Here is a 296-nt window from a genome sequence, read left to right as displayed (position 1 = left end):
TTGTTGTCGCCAGTGCGGCCTCGATGCTTCATCTGCATCTGCTGCAGTTCTGCGTTGTGCTGCTGCTGCTGCAGCAGCAGCAGCAGCAGCAGCAGCAGCAGGCGTGAAGGCAGGTGCAGCAAGATCTCTATATTTAAGGAAGCGGCTGCGGGGGCCCCCACGCAAAGCAGCAACTGCTGCTGTAGCCAGACGTTGTGCTGCTACTGATGCTGGCAGCAGCAGCAGATGCTGCTGCTCCTGCTGCTGCTGCTGCTGATCCTTGTTGCGCTTTCTCCTGCTGCTGCTGCTGCTGCTGC

General features: G+C 59.8%; 1 protein-coding gene across 1 annotated transcript in view; it reads right to left on the bottom strand.

Annotated features, from left to right (window-relative positions):
* EMH_0081290 (uncharacterized protein) overlaps positions 1-296 on the bottom strand; it is a gene marked incomplete at both ends in the record, with an annotated part of 3,562 nt that overhangs the window by 376 nt on the left and 2,890 nt on the right. Inside the window, 2 exon segments of the mRNA XM_013500365.1 lie at positions 3-68; positions 175-296. Of these exon segments, the coding sequence (XP_013355819.1) occupies positions 3-68; positions 175-296 (188 nt within the window).

This window comes from Eimeria mitis, genomic scaffold (genome assembly GCF_000499745.2).
Source record: "Eimeria mitis Houghton genomic scaffold, Emh_scaff5317, whole genome shotgun sequence".
Taxonomy (NCBI): domain Eukaryota; phylum Apicomplexa; class Conoidasida; order Eucoccidiorida; family Eimeriidae; genus Eimeria; species Eimeria mitis.
This window is presented reverse-complemented; position numbering and strand designations above follow the sequence as displayed.